At 38.0% G+C, this 16,563-nt stretch overlaps 2 protein-coding genes and 1 long non-coding RNA gene across 3 annotated transcripts in view; all 3 read right to left on the reverse strand.

The window, feature by feature from the left end:
* The window catches only part of LOC149682750 (uncharacterized), a 289,717-nt gene that overhangs the window by 250,709 nt on the left and 22,445 nt on the right, over positions 1 to 16,563 (reverse strand). The gene's annotated exons all lie outside the window — the stretch shown is intronic.
* LOC149682768 (uncharacterized) lies at positions 4,922 to 6,119 on the reverse strand. The gene has a single exon (XM_089834425.1). The coding sequence runs from the start codon at positions 6,026 to 6,028 to the stop codon at positions 5,195 to 5,197; it is 834 nt and encodes a 277-aa protein (XP_089690551.1). The 5' UTR covers positions 6,029 to 6,119; the 3' UTR covers positions 4,922 to 5,194.
* On the reverse strand, positions 6,091 to 7,084 carry LOC149682769 (uncharacterized). The gene is made up of 3 exons (XM_089834176.1): positions 6,994 to 7,084; positions 6,155 to 6,937; positions 6,091 to 6,096 (listed from the first exon to the last, which is right to left on the reverse strand). The coding sequence occupies exons 1-3, from the start codon at positions 7,063 to 7,065 to the stop codon at positions 6,091 to 6,093; spliced, it is 861 nt and encodes a 286-aa protein (XP_089690302.1). The 5' UTR covers positions 7,066 to 7,084.

The following is a 16,563-nucleotide window of genomic DNA, read 5'->3' on the forward strand; positions in this document are numbered from 1 at the left end:
TTTTATAATATTTTTCAAAAGCAATTTTTTTTGTGTTTTCCTTTTTCCATTGAAATAACATTACCCGCCTTTGGCTTCATTGGCTTTTCTTAAACAATCTTTTGGACGTTAGGCTTAATTTGTGACCAAAATCCAGTCACATTTTACGCCATAACTTTTGAACGGCTGAACCGATTTTAAAATTTCAAAAAGGGTTCGTTTCCAAATGACGCGAGCTATGTGATGCATCTAAAAAATGTCACGTGACGCGAGGATTTTGATTGGTCGAAAAGTGATTTTTTGGTTTTTTAGTAGTCACGATCGCAATAATTTTCTGATTTTCAAAAACAAGGTGTTGACCTATTCTTGACATTCACACTTAACTAATAATGTCAAAAATTTCGTCGATTGAAAATGATCCGAAACTTATTTCCGCGACTGTACAATGCTACATCAACTAGTCTTGATCAAAATGAAGTGTCATCGGCTTCTAGAGAGTTGATTAGTAATCTTAATGCTGGTGGGGTTGATGATGGCTGGGCGAATTTGTTTGGAAGAATTTGTTTGGGTAAAAACCAGGATGGGATATGCTCCGGAAGGTTCTCCTTTAAGCTTACAGCTATCGCTTATTGAAGATGGATTCGAAGTAATTCACAATCTCGACAGCTTTCAAAGCCCGATGTTAGTTGCTTTGAACATGTTCCAAGAGATAGATTTGAAATCCCCACGCATTCAAATTCTATTGGTTGTACTCCTTGGAATTTCAAGAATTCGTCCAAAAAGTTTACTTCTACAGAGTCAGTTTTATTGAAGGTATAGAACTTTTTTAATTTTTCTTTTCTTTTTAGTTAAATTTTTCCATTTCATTTTTTAGCGTAACCAAGTTACTATTCAGGGAGCTAAGGAGCTTGAAATAAAAACAAGAGATCAATCTGATTCCCAAGAATGGAAGGAGGCACGATCTAGCAGATTGAATTCTTCAAATTTTGGATCTATTTGCAAAAGGAAAAACCAAGTTTGGACCAAAGTTGGCGTCAAAAATATTATAAAACCAAAAGATATTGGGCATCTCAACGCAATAAAATATGGAAAACGATGCGAAATTGTGGCCAAAAAAAAGTATCAAGAAACAATGCATAGATTGGGACACGATGTCACGGTCCACTCTTCGGGGTATATTGTAAACCCTGGTAAACCATGGCTGGGAACGTCTCCCGATGGTCTTGTTGAAGACCCTGCAGAAGTGGAGCCTTACGGGCTCATTGAAATTAAATGCCGCTGGTCAATTAGGGATAAAACCCCCACTGAAGTTTTAAGTGGCGATTTTAGGATTAAAACGATTAATGGAAAACTTGTGTTGAAAGAAAATGACGATCATTTTCATCAGATTATGGGGCAGATGGCGTTATCGGTATTACCATGGTGCGACTACGTAACATATTTTCCTACAGGATTGATAATTGTAAGAGTACGTTTCGACCAAGAAAAATGGAAAAAGATGGAATCGATCTTGAAGAATTTTTATTTTGCTCACGCGCTGCCAACCTTATCAAAGGAATAAGTATTTAAGTGATAAAAATGGGTTAAATGCCTAGCTAAAGTTCCTAAATATCTGTGATATTTTAGTTCCTAAATATCTTAGTACAGGGTAAATACGCATTTTTTGGCCAAAGAAAGGAACTAAATATGACCAAGCTGAAAATTTCAGAATCCAAAGAGCTTATGGTCCTAATTAACGTCCCGAAAGTCCCCAAGCCTCCGGGGCCGGCTTTCGCCGCCATATTGGAAAATGGCCGCCATACCGGATGTTTCTATATCTCGAGATCTAATAGACCGATTTACATAAAGTTTGTTTTAAACGATGTCTTATGACGATTTCAATCCAAATAGATGCAATTTTGTAGCCCTCACATTATTATTACAGAGGTGTTCACGCTTATCATAATAAAAAAATTCAAAAATATTTTGCTTTCCAAAATTCTTAAATGTTAAACGTATTTTAATTTTTTCTAAAATCATCGTTATTTACATTTGTTTACGCTCAATCATACTAAGTTTTCTGTTTTAAAATCAATCAAATTAATCTCGAGATTTATTGAATCGTTTGAGACCCCACGCACAAAAGTTTGCGCGTCTAGTAATTTATGCCTGGTAGCCGTTCATGGAACTTCATGGTGCCTCAAGCGTTATCGTTTCTTTTAGCTTCAGGGTGGATTTTCAGTTTTAGTTTCTGTTCCAATTTCCCAATAGAGTAAGCTATGTCTATAGCATCACTATTTTTTTAAAAGTACTTGAAAAATATTCAATTTGACCTAACGTTAGTTAAAATTTAAGATGAATGATGCGAATTAGTGCGTTTTGTGTTCTGAACCTTTCAGTGGCGAAACTGTCATCGTGACAAGGGGGATTAAAACATTAATCGAATGCAGTTGGAAAAGGAAGGATCAATTACATGTAAAACTACAAGATATCGCATGTATTTCAGTTCACACTTTCTGTAGGAAAAATTATACGCGTCCCTCGAGCATTGAGGCTCATGTAAAAGCCACTTCCACTGAGACATCTGGAAATGAGTTAACTGATAATGCAGTGAGACTACGATCATCTCTCGAACAATCTGACTTTAAGACCAACTGTTTATTTTGTGGAAAGATTTTACTTAGTGAAAGGCAAGAAAAACAGGAAATACGGTATCGCATACCAGGTGACAACCCTAGAGATAGCTGACGCTATAAAGAAACGCGCTCTTGAACGAAACGATGAACTTGGGGAAATTTTTAATCCGCATGTAAATTCGGTGGTAGATTTAGTTGCCGCAGAAGCAAAGTACCATAGGCCATGCAAGCTCAAATTTTTCTTGCATGAAGAATCATCATGACATATAGGACGACCTGAAAACCCAGAACTAGGGGAAGCCTTTTCCAAATTATGTTCTTCCTTGGAAAATAGTGACGAATGTCAATATTCCATGGATGATTTAGAAAAAACATTTAAGGCATTTTCGCCTTCAAAATGCATGTACACCACCAAACATTTAAAAACAAGCTGAAAGAAAGATACGGCGATAATATTACGTTGACTGATATGAAGGGGGCAACCCGCGTCGTTTCTTTTAAAGATTCAATTGACCGAGTAACAAAGATGAGAAATGATTCTGGATCTTATAAGAGACAACGACATGCAATAATGGAGTGTATAATATCGATATGCAGGCCTAGGTCGTTTGTACCAAAGCTGCCAACTGCAGTTGGAGTGTACATTCACAGAAAATACGAATATGGTTCTCGTGTAGAATTATTCCAATTGAATCTTTAAAAGAAACGACGCGGGTTGCCTCCTTCATATCAGTCAACGTAATACTATCGCCGTATCTTTCTTTCAGCTTGTTTTTTAAATGTTTGGTTGTGTACATACATGCATTTTGAAGGCGAAAATGCCTTAAATGTTTCTTCTAAATCATCCAATGAATATTGACATTCGTCACTATTTTCCAAATAGGAACATAATTTGGAAAAGGCTTCCCCTAGTTCTGGGTTTTCAGGTCGTCCTATATGTCCTGATGATTCTTCATGCAAGAAAAATTTGAGCTTGCATGGCCTATGGTACTTTGCTTCTGCGGCAACTAAATCTACTACTGAATTTACACGCGCATTAAAAATTTCCCCAAGTTCATCGTTTCGTTCAAGAGCGCGTTTCTTTATAGCGTCAGCTATCTCTAGGGTTGTCACCTGGTATGCGATACCGTATTTCCCGTTTTTCTTGCCTTTCACTAAGTAAAATCTTTCCACAAAATAAACAGTTGGTCTTAAAGTCAGATTGTTCGAGAGATGATCGTAGTCTCACTGCATTATCAGTTAACTCATTTCCAGATGTCTCAGTGGAAGTGGCTTTTAGATGAGCCTCAATGCTCGAGGGACGCGTATAATTTTTCCTACAGAAAGTGTGAACTGAAATACTTGCGACATCTTGTAGTTTTACATGTAATTGATCCTTCCTTTTCAAACTGCATTCGATTAATGTTTTAATCCCCCCTTGTCACGATGACAGTTTCGCCACTGAAAGTTTCAGAACACAAAACGCACTAATTCGCCTCATTCATCTTAAATTTTAACTAACGTTAGGTTAAATTGAATATTTTTCAAGTACTTTTAAAAGAATAGTGATGCTATAGACATAGCTTACTCTATTGGGAAATTGGAACGGAAACTAAAACTGAAAATCCGCCCTGAAGCTAAAAGAATCGATATCGCTTGAGGCACCATGCAGTTCCATGAACGGCTACCAGGCTTAAATTACTAGACGCGCCGAAATGTGCGTGGGGTCTCAAACGATTCAATAAATCTCGAGATTAATTTGATTGATTTTAAAACAGAAAAATTAGTATGATTGAGCGTAAACAATTGTAAATAACGATGATTTTAGAAAAAATTAAAATACGTTTAACATTTAAGAATTTTGGAAAGCAAAATATTTTTGAATTTTTTTCCCATGATAAGCGTGAACACCTCTGTAATAATAATGTAAGGGCTACAAAATTGGATCTGTTTGGATTGTAATCGTCATAAGACATCGTTTAAAAGAAACTTCATGTAAATCGGTCTATTAGATCTCGAGATATAGAAACATCCGTTATGGCGGCCATTTTCCAATATGGCGGCGAAAGCCGGCACCGGAGGCTTGGGGACTTTCGGGACGTTAATTAGGACCATAAACTCTTTGGATTCTGAAATTTTCCGCTTGGTCATATTTAGTTCCTTTCAAATTCATATCTACCCTGTACTATCTTTGATATTTTAGTTCCTAAATATCTGTGATATTTTAGTTCCTAAATATCTGTGATATTTTAGTTCCTAAATATCTGTGATATTTTTGTTCCTAAATATCTGTGATATTTTAGTTCCTAAATATCTGTGATATTTTAGTTCCTAAATATCTTTGATATTTTAGTTCCTAAATATCTGTGATATTTTAGTTCCTAAATATCTGTGATATTTTAGTTCCTAAATATCTGTGATATTTTAGTTCCCTAGAAAAAAACAAAAACAAAAAAAAATAGGAAAACTATTCAAAATAAAATTGATTGTTGAAACATACACCATTAAATTTCGATACTTATACATACATTTTTAAAATTTTTACAGCTAGTATTCTCTTAAATATATAAATCCATATTTTCAAGATCATTATCATCTGAATTAAAATCGTTCCCGTATGGTTAGTCATTTACAACGGACATATTTTCTGGTTCGAAAAATTCTTCACAATCATCCGGCTCATCGTCAGTAGTACGGCTTGCATTACCCGGCTCCAAAATTTCTTCGTCAAATTCCTCCAGCTCATCATCAATAGTAGCGCTTGAATTACCCGGCTCCAAAATTTCTTCATAAAATTCATCATTTTCCAAGGAGCTGTTGTTTAAATTTTGTTCATTTTCTATATTGACAATGAGAGGGCTTTGGAAGTTAGATATAATCGCTGTAATAGTCCACAGCTGATTAATGACAGGCGCAAGAGTTAATGGAATTGGACGATCAAAGATATGGAACCCTCTAATCCTAGCAATTCGCCGCTCAACATGGATGCGAAGGGCTGCAATCTTTTGGGACTTTTCGAGTTCCTCCTTCGAAAACTGGCCTTTTTCACCAAGGAATGGTGGTATATTTAATTTAATGCCTTTTGGGTCTAGCAACTTTTGAATCAAAAAACCTTTATCCGCCATCACACTATCATTTTGGTTGAAGTTCAGTTTTAAAAAACCACTTCGCCGGGTTATTTCTTGGTCGGAGATGCTGCCTGTGAACAAATGAGAGACGAAGGTGACGTAGCCATTAGGGCTTATTCCAAGAAGTCCTTTGTAAGTTGTGGTGGATTTGTAGTTTGAATACGAAGCAGACTGCAATACCAAAGACTTTGAGGCTTGGCATTTAAGTTCTGTAGCATCAATTATGACGCGAGTGCTAGGATAATCTCTTTTGAAACTTTCTGGCATAGTTGCATCAACTTGTTCTCTTGTAGGCCATAGATTTATTTGTCCTAAGCGAAAGTACATGAAATTTATCCAAGTAACGCAATAATTGGACGCTGTGCTTGGTGAAATACCGAAGCGGTCTGCTAAATCTTTTAAAAAAAGGCCGAGTCGCAGACGCATCAAAACTTGAAGAAACTGATCTTTCACATTCAATTTCTTGTTTCGACCTACAGGTGACATTTTTGGTTTAACCCTCCCACCATTCCAAAAGTTGATGTTTTCTGCATTGGGGCCTGGATTAAGCCGATTATATAAGGCCATAAGTTTATCATAACAAGGCAGGCCAGTGTAAAATAATATATCCTTGTTGTTATCCTTTATTCTGTCTATACTAGGTTTAAGCTCATTATAGCTCTGCTCAGCAATTTTGGCCCTATGCTTTGCATCAAGTGAATCCTTTTCTACTTTTTTGAGTTGATAATTTTTGATAGATACTTTCAAGTTCAGTTCAGCGATGCACGCTTCTAATTCTTTCTCTTTTGCTTCCAACTCTTTCGCTTTCGCTTCCATCTCTATCACTTGCGCTTCCAACTCTTTCACTTTCTTCGAACATTCACAATTACAATAAATGGCTACGGATGACATGTACTCCTCTGTTGAAGTGACAACCGTGATCATATCTGATACCATATCTTTAACAACAGATTCATGATCTTCAGTATTATTTAAACTTTCAGCCACCGTGTCTGTAGAGTCAACTATTTTGGTACCAGTGGTAAAATCCCACGTAAATACCGAAGGAACCGTCCCTTTCTTCAGTATATTCTTGCCATTTCCACGTCCAGGGTCATAATCAGACCTTTTAAAATGTTTTGAACACACATAAATGTACTTTATTGGTTTATAAATGAAGTCTCGGCGGCGGATTTTCTTAAGCCAAAGCAATCTCAAGGATTTGTTTTCTAACGAAGGTAAACTATGGTAGGAAATCTGAAATAAAATTGACAATTATTGGGAGTAATTTAAACTCGCTTAACTATACTTACAGATTTAGAATTTCCTTTTTGGGTACAGTTCAAAACAGAACAAATCTTGCCTGGGGGGCACCTGGGACTCATTTTGACTAAGGCTTAGCACTCCAGCAATGAAAATGCTTTATTTACAATGATTTAAACTATATTTTTATAATTATCAAGTAGCATACGTTACTAATATTTAAAATTAATGATAATTATTTGATTAAAATAACAGATCTTTTAACTAAATGACTAAAAATACCTCAACCATCAAAATTTTGGAGCCATATTTCATTTTTTAACTTTTTTTTAAACTACGGTAGCGCCGCCTTTTAAGAGAAACGCGCATAACGATCTTATCCCCGCCCCTGGAAGTTCGTCTTCATTTCCGAATTTGTCTATTTAAAGCATATAAGTTACACCAGAAGTCCATTAAATTAGCCTAGGAAGTGAACAAATACAATGGCTGGTATAGCGTACGTCTCTGCTGGGATAAAAACTTCTTCTAACTCCATGGATAGGGGGTTAAATTTTTCCCCCTTTCCAAACACAGTTAGAAATCTCGAGCTCCTCTCTAGGAAGTCTTTCTTGACGTGAGCGGGGCGTGACTTCTTCAGCCCATGAACGCTGGCTCTCTAAAGGGTAGATTGCTTGCCTTTTAAAAAATTAAAAAAGGAACGGCCACAGTTGTTAAAGGGAGGGTGAAGTAGAATATCAAGTTCAGCTGTTTACCGTATATTCTGATAGCTACATTCACAACTGGTTTGCAGTGTAAACACTATTGTCTCGTCTCACCTCAACATTATTCTTGGTTAAATAACACCAGAGCTAAATTGTAGCTAGACGCACTAATAGTCAATGCGCGTCTGTAGCTACCACCTATTTACCATTAGCCCTTTTACTAGTCTAATTGCCACCATGATCTTTTCTTCTATCATAAAATCTTAACCTGATTATTTAAGAGTGTAATTAACTTTCGGCTCACTCTGAACCGTTAATGTCTCTTCATTTCAGACACGATAATCAAAGCCCAAAGTTTACTTCACCTCAGGTCTCAATTATTTACTATTTGTTTCACTAAGCCTATTGCGGATAATACTGAACATACCCGCCGGAGTTTAGGTCTTAGTTTTCTTCATGAAATCACTAAATCAAGGATTATTCTATATACAAATGTAGTATAGCTTAAGTAATATATAAACAGCCATTTCAAATAACAATATTAAAAAAAATCTTTGGAATATCAAAATGAAACAGAGCTTTAAAGCTACAAATGTACTAAATACTTCATAATTACGAAAAATACTTCCACATATTCACTTTATATTATAGAAAAAGGGAATATTAAGGCTCTGTATGATTTCTTAACATATCAACACAAGGCTAACTGCTAACGTGACGCACTAGTGTAACAATGGACGGACACACACAGACAAAAACATAGACTGCTTTTTAACTCTTTCCGTATTAATTTTGAGTTGAGAAACAAGATTATCTTAAATATTAAAATAAATATAATTAATATTAAATATTTTCTTCGTTAGTTGTTCGCCTTATTGAGCGTTACATCGTTTTGATAAAGAACAATTAAACATTCTTCAGAGACTTGACTAATATTGGCGTTTTCTTCGCCACGCTGAGAACTACGCGTTTTACGTCACGTTATCCAAAAACCCGCTTTAAAGACCGCACTGGCTCAGCGCTGAGCACCGTGACGTCAAAATTCAATAACACTGCTAACAGCGCTGAGCTCTGCTGAACGCGGCCCAGATTTTCACCATGATTATAATATTTAAGCCTAATTATTTAAAAGTGTATTTAACTTTCGGCTCACTCTGAACCGTTAATGTCACTGCATTACAGAAACGAAAACCAAGCGTTTATTTTTTGGTTCTCTAGGCCTATTGACAACTATAAGATCATTTGACCAATATAGTCGCGTTCTTCTTGAAATCACTTTGGAAAGGATTATGCTATAAACAGATGTAGTATAGCTTAAGTAATATATAAACATCGATTTCAAATAATAATATAAAAAATATTCTTGGGGTATCAAAATGAAACAGAGCTTTATAGCTACAACACCACTAAAGGCATCGAAATTACGAAAAATATTTCCATATATTAATTATACATTATGAGAAAACCAAATATTAAGGTTTTGTAGGATTTCTTTCCACAAAACAAAGCGAACTGCTAACGTGGTGCACTAACGGACGGACGGACACACACAGACTAAAACATAGACTGCTTTTTAACTCTATCCGTTTTAATTTAGAGTTGAGATACAAGATTATCTTAAATATTAAAATAAATATAATTAATATTAAATATTTTCTTCGTTAGTTGTTCGCCTTATTGAGCGTTACATCGCGTTGATAAAGAACAATTAGACATTCTTGAGAGACTTGACTAATATTGGCGTTTGAAATGAAGCATACGCCGGTTGCTTCGCCTTACTCAAATAGGTAGTATATAAGGGTGTCGAACTATAGCTCAAAGCAAGAACAACCGCAATTGCGAAAACCTTTGGTGGCGATCCCACCTTAGGGAGGCTAGACGTTTCTCGTAACCCTAGCTGATCGCCGCGAATGTCTTAAACCCAACGATGACGATGGAGTAGAAGCCAGGTGTGCAGACTGGTGTCCATGTGGGATGGACAATAACCAGAAGATGGTGGAGTTAGAAGCCAGGTGTACAGACTGGTGCCCATGTGGGATGGACAAAAACAAAAACCAGAAGATGGTAATGTTAGAAGCCAGTGTGTACAGACTGGTGTCTATGTGGGATGGACAATAACCAGAAGATGGTGGAGTTAGAAGCCAGTAAGTACAGACTGGTGTCTATGTGGGATAGACAAAACCAACGCCCAGAAGATGGTGGTGTTAGAAGCCAATGAATACAGACTGGTGTCCATGTGGGATGGACGAAGACCGAAAGATGGTGGTGATTACAAGTCAGTAAGTACAGACTGGTGTCCGTGTGGGATAGACAAAGACCAGGAGATGGTGGTGTGATAACTCAAGTAGAGGAGCCATTTCCGTGACTGTGAATGCAGTTCGGAACTCGCGAACACGTTTGCTCCGATTTGGAAACTGCGAACGCGGTCACGTGGGTGTAACAACAGACACACACGATCGTTACAGAACCTCTCCGTGACGTACGTCACTCGGAGAGGTAAAAATCGTAGGGACGACCAGCTGAGGTCGCGTAGCAGTACGAATATTATCTACATCAATGATGCGTAGTACTATGATGCGCAGTGTAATCCATATGGTAGAAGTAAAACACGGCCAAGGGAAAGCATAGAAATATTGAAAGTGAGTATGTGCAATATGTTTGAAAGATAGGAGATTACAATCGAAGGTATAGTGCTCAAAATGGGCTACCCGGGTTTCTTCGGACATATTTTTCCAGGAGTCGGATTGATTTTATTAGCTCTTCATTGGACCACTGGTAGCTTCGTTCGGTATTACGTAACTTTAACCAGGTCCCCCAATCTATTAAAGCATCGAAATAAATTTAAATTTCGATGCACTTTAACTTACCCCTGCCAATGTTGTCCCAGTTTGGAAGTGGAAGGAATATTCAAGATTATCATTGGAGTTGTTTTGATGACTGGTGAGATAGTGTTGGGAATTAGAAGTAAGTGAACGATATAATCCTTATACATACAGGGTGTTTCTGATATGTCTGCCATAAATTAAAGGGTGTGTTCTATGGGTCAGACTGAGTGAAAAGTGTCAAAGAACATGGGGTCTGAAATTATTATTTTCGGAGGTACGATCCCCCAAGCACTGGTCCCTAAAACAAGGAAAATGACACACATGGAGAGTAAGACCTCAGCCTGCCCATCTTGTTTAGCCGATTTCAATAGCCTCCAATTTAAGAATGTTAATGAGCCTTATCTAGAAGAAGTGTACTTTAAAGCTGGAAACTTGCCTATAGTTTAATGTGTAGTCGCGATACTAAGCGCAAGTAGAGTGTTTGACTCGATGATTTCGAAGCAGCTATAAATGGAGACTGGTTTTAAAATCTTTAATTTCTCCACATGGAGTTTAATCCACGATGAGATCTGATCCAAATTTTATTAATCCATTTTTAGGGAAAGAAAGAGTCGAAAACAGCCATCACGTAGTAATGCATTTCCTCTTGACATTAAGCGGTGTCGCAGATATTCTTACGAAACATCGCTATCGCCTTCCTCGCCACACAAATTACGCCATATTTTTAATATGCGTCTGCGTTACAGCATTACTCTTTGCCAACCATAGACACGTCCATACACCTATGCTGGAATCGCAATTGCACAATCTAGTAGTATATAGTCTGGTAACAATTGCTATCGCCCTGCTATTTGAAATGAAATACAAGCAAACTCCGATGTTGACTTGGTTGCGTTGCCTGGCTTTGTTGGTAACTGGAAGTTGGCTTTGTCAGGTTGGTTTTATCATGTACCCGCCATTTCTGACACTCCTATTTGGGATTTCGAGGGTCACGAGATTATGGCGACAACTGTAATTTTTACTCTACATATTGCGGGAAACACGACTCTTGTCGCTTTCATTGGCTTTGTTGTTTATTTAAAATTCCGGAAGCGTTTGGTAACAGTTAGCTCCGTACACGAGGAAGTAAAATTTGGCAGTATTGAGGAAATTTGTGAAAAGTGCGAAGAACGTCGATGAAATTATTCAGCTTCAAATTTTGTGAAATGATATAGTTTAATTTGGTATATAGACAAGCGGTTTTAACCATGGAAAAAAGCTGGGTTTAAAGGACCACCGTCAACAGAATCAAAATATTCGTGTTTTCTGTACAGGGTGATAGATTTTATATCAAATATTATCCCTCTTAAAGGATTTAATTATTAAAAATTTATTTAAAATGTTATTACAAAAAGTTCAAATTGTATAGGATAGCCGCTCAGATTTTAAAGATTCTAGGTTTAACCTACGTGCAGCGCCTCTCTAGGGAATTTAGTGTAACTATGGACGCCGGCTGATCGTAACTTCGGCTTATTTCTAGGAGGTAGACCGTAGCTCCCGCGAGTGCGCGGCGGGTCTAGCCAAGGCTTACAGGATTTGTAAAGGGAAATTTTTCGGATTATGTTAGTTTTTTCTGTTAAACAACTTGAACATCCAAGAATCGCGCATCGTTTATTGTAAGGCATCGATAAATCTCGATCAAAAGGTAATTAACTAGCGATAACGGATAATTGAAAAAATTAGCCGAGGCCTAATACCACAAGACCGCCGCCATAGAATGATAGAAATTAGATCAGTCAGCGGAAAACCGGGAATGAAACTCGACGCGAAAGAGATGGCGCTACACGTAGGTTCTTTCTGGCGGTCTAAACTAAACTTTTTTTGGGGGGGTGAAACTGTATCTTTCGTTGTTAATTACCTAATTAAATTTTTATCGTATTCTGATGAAAATTGGAGATTAACCATTTTTTGGTGTCCTCTAAATATTTTCATGGTTTTTAAACAAATTTTTTCTGGTGACGGTTCTCCTTTAAAACAGTTTTTGATATTTTTAAATGAAATGAGTAAATTAGAGACTCGGGTTTAGAGAAGCAGGCAAGCAGCTAGTGTTTTGACTGAGTAATCATCGAGGAATAGTTCTAAATAGAAATAAAGTCATCTATATAATTAAATAAAACATGTTTCATAAGCCAAAGCGAAAAAACCCTATGTCGTCAGCGAAAAAAACTCTATGTCGTCTGCGAAAAAATAATTAAAAGTATCTTAATTTTACCAGAAGTGAGATGAGACTAGAAGTACTGAGCTAACAAAATTCTTCACTTGGTTGAAAGTGAATATTCTTGATAACACAACAACGGTTGGCCCTCTGGTAGCGGTTTCTGAATTTTCCCTCCAAAAAGTGAGACGCTCGCGGCGGTAGACGGCCGAACTAGATTCAAACACCGGCGTCCGTGTTCCGCGGCTTTAGGTTGAGGGGAAGGGGTAGGAAAGTTTTTTGGAACTCGACCAATTTTTTGCTCTCTTGTGTAGGCGCGATGGAAGCGGCATAAAATCCTCAAATTGGTTCACTAGTGCCAGGATCTACTATGCTAGAGCTCATTACTTCTAGTCTCATCTTACTTCTGATTTTACCTTATTTATTTATTACTGGTGGTTTTTACCGGTTTTAACCGTTGACTTGAACTGCTTAAAACCATCTCCATCTGGCTTTTTTTTTTGGATAAAACCGGATTTTTGCCAACAATATAATTTTCAGTGAACATAAATCATCCATTACACTGTTCGTACTAGATTTGTCAGCCACGCACAGTAATGACTATAAAGCTTAGCAGTATTATTGTCAACATCTATGATGTGTAGGACGCCGTAGCTCTTTGCGCAGTATAATCTATATTGTAGAAGTATAACTAACTCGCCCAAGCGAAAGCATAGAAATATTAAAAGTGATTACGTGAACTATGTTTGCGAGGGAAGCTTTTTAGCTTATTTTGAGATTATAATCGAAGGTTTAAGTGCTCAACATGGTTTTCCCTGGTTTCTTCGGACATATCTTACAAGGAGTTGGATCAATTTTAATTGCTCTTCATTGGACCACTGGCAGCTTTGTTCGATATTTCGAAACTTTAACCAGCTCCAGCACGCTGTTACAGCATCAAAATAAATTGAAATTTCGTTGCACGTTAACTTACACCTGCCAATGTTGTCCCAGTTTCGAAGTGGAGGGAATATTCAAGATAATCATTGGAGTTTTTTTGATGACTGGTGAGATACTGCATGGAATTAGAGGTAAGTGAATAATATATCTATATCTATATAAATCAAAGTCCTGACTGAATGACAGACTGGCTGATAATCAACGTCCAGCCCAAACCGCTTGCCCTAGAAGGCTGAATATTTGCAGGAACGTTACTCATAAGTAGTAGGTGCGTGCTAAGAAAGATTTTTCCAATCCGCCGCCATCTTAAAAATGGCGCCCAGAAATGTAAAAAATATTCTCTATGCAATAAAGTACGTGCGTTTCAACCGATTTCACAAATATTTAGTACACTGGTTTCCTTTACCCTATAGACGGGCTGAAATGTCTTTCGGGTTCAAGTTTAGGGTTCATTTGACGGACAGCTGTATTGAAACGGATTTATTGGAAAGCGTTTCAAATTAAATTATTTTCTCTTTACTCCAGTTTTTGGGGTTAGCGAGGGAGGATGCGGAATAGGGGCAAGGTAGCTAGTATGAGAGATTCACTTTCATTTGGAAAGGGCACTATGTGTAAAGGCTGGGTTGCAGTTTTTTATTTATACTGGGTGTTTCTGATAAGTCTGCCATAAATCAAGGGGCGTGTTCTTTGGGTCAAACTGAGTGGAAAGTGTCAAAGAACATGGGGTGTACAAGAATTTGCAACGAAGATATGGCCCCCCAAACATTGGCCCCTAAAACAAGAAAATATTCGAAAATGTAGACTAAAACAAATTCAGCCTTATCAACTTGTTTAGAAATAATGAGACAATTTCAATAGTTTCCCTCTAACATCGTTATTGAACTTTCACCTGGCAGAAGTGTATTAAATGAGTAGAAGTATGCCTACTCTAGTAAAGTAAATTCAAAGTATCATGGTACCTTTCGGTTGGTATTACTTTTATTCTTAACAAGTTAACATGGACGTTACAGGTATTGTTCAAAATGTCCACCAACGGCGTTAAGACAAACATGAACCCGTCTTTCGAAAGATTCTTGGACATGTTGGAAGATTCCTGGCATGTTCCTGATTGTTTGACAACCTTCAATAATTCGTCTTCGCAAGTCTTCCTCATCACGGACTTCATTCTTGTACACGATGTCTTTGAGATGACCCCAAAGATAGAAATCGCACGGATTTAAATCCGGAGATCTGGCTGGCCACGCAACTGGTCCTCCACGCCCAATCCACCTCAAATTAAACGTAGCATTAAGATGTTCTCTAACTGCACGGCTGAAATGTGGGGGTGCCCCGTCGTGCATAAACCACATGTCACGAAGTAATGCTAACGGTATGTCCTCGAGTAGTTCAGGTAAAGTGTCTCTTAAGAACGTGAGATATGCTTCACCATTTAGTCTGGGTGGAAGAAAATGCGGACCTAGTAAATGATTACCGACAATGCCGCACCATACGTTTAAAGAAAATTGCTGTTGGTGACTTCTAACACTAGTTGCGTGTGGGTTTAATTGGCGCCATTCGTGGTGGTTGTGATAGTTCAGAATTCCATCCCGGGAAAAATGTGCCTCGTCGGTTACTAAAAGGACCCGTGGAAATTGATTGTCCTCTACTCTGGCCAAAAACCACTCGCAAAAGTCGATGCGTCTTGGATAATCTGCCGGGTTAAGAGCTTGCACCTTTTGAATATGATACGGGTGAAACTGATGTCCGCGGAGAATTCGCCAGACCAAAACGTGATTAACATGTAATTGTCGTCCAAATTGTCTGGTACTTGTCGAGGGGTCCTCATCGAACATGGCAAGGACGTCTTCCTCGATTTCCTCCATGTCTTCTGGAATGTCTCGCTCTCGAACGTTGTTGGGTTGTACTTGTCCGATGTCCCTCAAGCGCCTGTCAACAGCCTCGAACGTACGACGATTTGGTATGCGTCGTTGCGGAAATTGTTCCTGGTATCGCCGCTGTGCTTCCACTGAATTGCCCTGCGCCAGTCCATACATGAGATGCATGTCTGCATATTCTGCATTGGTATACGCCATACTGTACTACCACACGTTCGTTCGAAGTGATACTGTGACGTTATCAACAACATCGCGTTACTTTATAGCAAACCACCGTTTAGTTTTTACGTTTACCCCATGTTCTTTGACACTTTCCACTCAGTTTGACCCAAAGAACACGCCCCTTGATTTATGGCAGACTTATCAGAAACACCCTGTATAGTTGTCGTTGAAACCATGTCCTGATCCTTCAATAGTTGTTACAGAAAGACATTCTGGCTTTACGATTATGATCTGTGAATGTGTATGTTAGTGGTTTGTCTGTGAAAGCTGGATAGACGAAAAGACGATTTTAGCTAGGTGTAATAAGACCTTAATGTACTCCAACAGTTTGGCCATCTCGAATTTTACCTTGGCGATCTACTGTACTACATAAGCACGCAAGAAAAAGCCACACGCCCTCCCCACCCTCAAGTACACCTAGTTAGCACGGAAATTGTTTTATGTGACTTGTATTAATCTATTTTTAGGGAAAGAAATTATCGAAAACAGCCATCATGTAGTAATGTATTTCCTCTTGGCATTGAGCGGTGTCGCTGATATACTCTCGAAACGTTGTTATCGCCTTCCTCGCTACACGAATTACGCCATATTATTAATATGGGTCTGCGTTACAACATTACTGTTTGCCAACCATAAACACGCCCACACTCGAATGCTGGAATCGCAATTGCACAGTCTAGTAGTATATAGTCTGATAACAATTGCTATCGCCCTGCTACTTGAAATGAAATACAAGCAAACTCCGATGTTGACTTGGTTGCGATGCCTGGCTTTGTTGGTAACTGGCACTTGGCTTTGTCAGATTGGTTTTATCATGTACCCGCCTTTTCCTGCCACCCCAATTTGGGATTTCAAGGGTCACGAG

The sequence above is a fragment of the Phalangium opilio genome, unplaced genomic scaffold, assembly GCF_054372755.1.
Source record: "Phalangium opilio isolate 3A_F unplaced genomic scaffold, DU_Popi_V2 ptg000038l_1, whole genome shotgun sequence".
In the NCBI taxonomy this organism is placed as follows: domain Eukaryota; kingdom Metazoa; phylum Arthropoda; class Arachnida; order Opiliones; family Phalangiidae; genus Phalangium; species Phalangium opilio.